Source organism: Condylura cristata, unplaced genomic scaffold (assembly GCF_000260355.1).
Source record: "Condylura cristata isolate star-nosed mole 26May11 unplaced genomic scaffold, ConCri1.0 scaffold00004, whole genome shotgun sequence".
NCBI classification, from domain to species: Eukaryota; Metazoa; Chordata; class Mammalia; order Eulipotyphla; family Talpidae; genus Condylura; species Condylura cristata.
Window position 1 is genome coordinate 94,884 of NW_004567105.1, and position 1,041 is coordinate 95,924.

The 1,041-nt window shown below is 67.7% G+C and overlaps 1 protein-coding gene across 1 annotated transcript in view; it reads left to right on the plus strand.

The window, feature by feature from the left end:
* CPT1B (carnitine palmitoyltransferase 1B (muscle)) overlaps nt 1–835 on the plus strand; it is a 6,126-nt gene extending 5,291 nt beyond the window's left edge. The window contains exons 12-14 of the mRNA XM_012735072.1: nt 7–108; nt 361–453; nt 539–835. Of these exons, the coding sequence (XP_012590526.1) occupies nt 7–108; nt 361–453; nt 539–622 (279 nt within the window). The 3' untranslated portion in view covers nt 623–835. The remainder of the gene's footprint in view (nt 1–6; nt 109–360; nt 454–538) is intronic.
* The last annotated feature ends 206 nt before the right edge of the window (nt 836–1,041 follow it).

Genomic DNA, 1,041 nt, shown 5'->3' on the forward strand with positions numbered 1-1,041 from the left:
GCCGAGCCGTGGCGCCTGTCCACCAGCCAGATCGCCCAGTTCCAGATCGGCATGTTTGACCCGGAGCAACACCCCAACCACCTGGGCGCGGGAGGCGGCTTTGGCCCTGTAAGTGCCTTTGACGGGGGGCAGTGGGGGCACTGGCTCAGGGCCTCAGTGGCACGTGCAGGAGAGCCAGGCAGCGCCCTGGCCTGCTGGTGAGGGCCAGACCCGCAAGGAAGGACAGAGCCCTGGGGGTCCACGCTAGTCTCCACCTGAGCGCCCTGAGCGCGGGACACGGGGGCGTCTGGGGAGGGATCCCGCCCGTGGAACCTCGCAGGCAGAGCCCGGGTGACCCGGGGCCCCCTCGCCCGCCTTCAGATCGTAGATGACGGCTACGGGGTCTCTTATATGATTGCCGGCGAGAACACCATCTTCTTCCACGTCTCCAGCAAGTTCTCAAGCTCAGAGACGGTGAGTTTCTCCTGCCTGTCGGGGAAGCCCTGGCCTGGGAGTGGGCTGGGCGTCTGCAGGGCAGTCTGAGCTCTTGTTCCCACAGAATGCCCAGCGCTTTGGGAACCACATCCACCAGGCCCTGCTGGACATCGCCAGTCTGTTCCAGGCTCCCAAGGCCGACAGCTGAGGGCTGGGCGGTGCCAGCGGCCCTCTCACCCCAGACAAGGCGCGGGCCAGGGTCCCTTGCACACACGCTGGCCTGCACAGGCCCGGCCTGAGGGCAGCTGTGCGCAGGCTCCTGGGCTGGACCTGCTGGCCGAGGCCCGCGGGGCAGAAGGGGCTGGAGCGGGGAGGGAGGCTGGATTTTCTGTTCTTGCTGGATACTATTAAAAATAAGACTATGGGATTCTCTCAGCCCAAAGAACTGTGTTGCCTGGGAGCGAGGGAGCCCTGGCCCAGCGCAGCCAGAGGGGGTGGGCGGGCCGGAGCGGGACAGGGCCGCCGCTGCCCGGTGCCCTCCGCGTGGCCCGTGGGCCACAGTCCTGCTCAGACCCTCCTGGCCCCGGCCCGTCCACAGAGAGTGGGCTGCTCCGTGCCGGCTTGCCC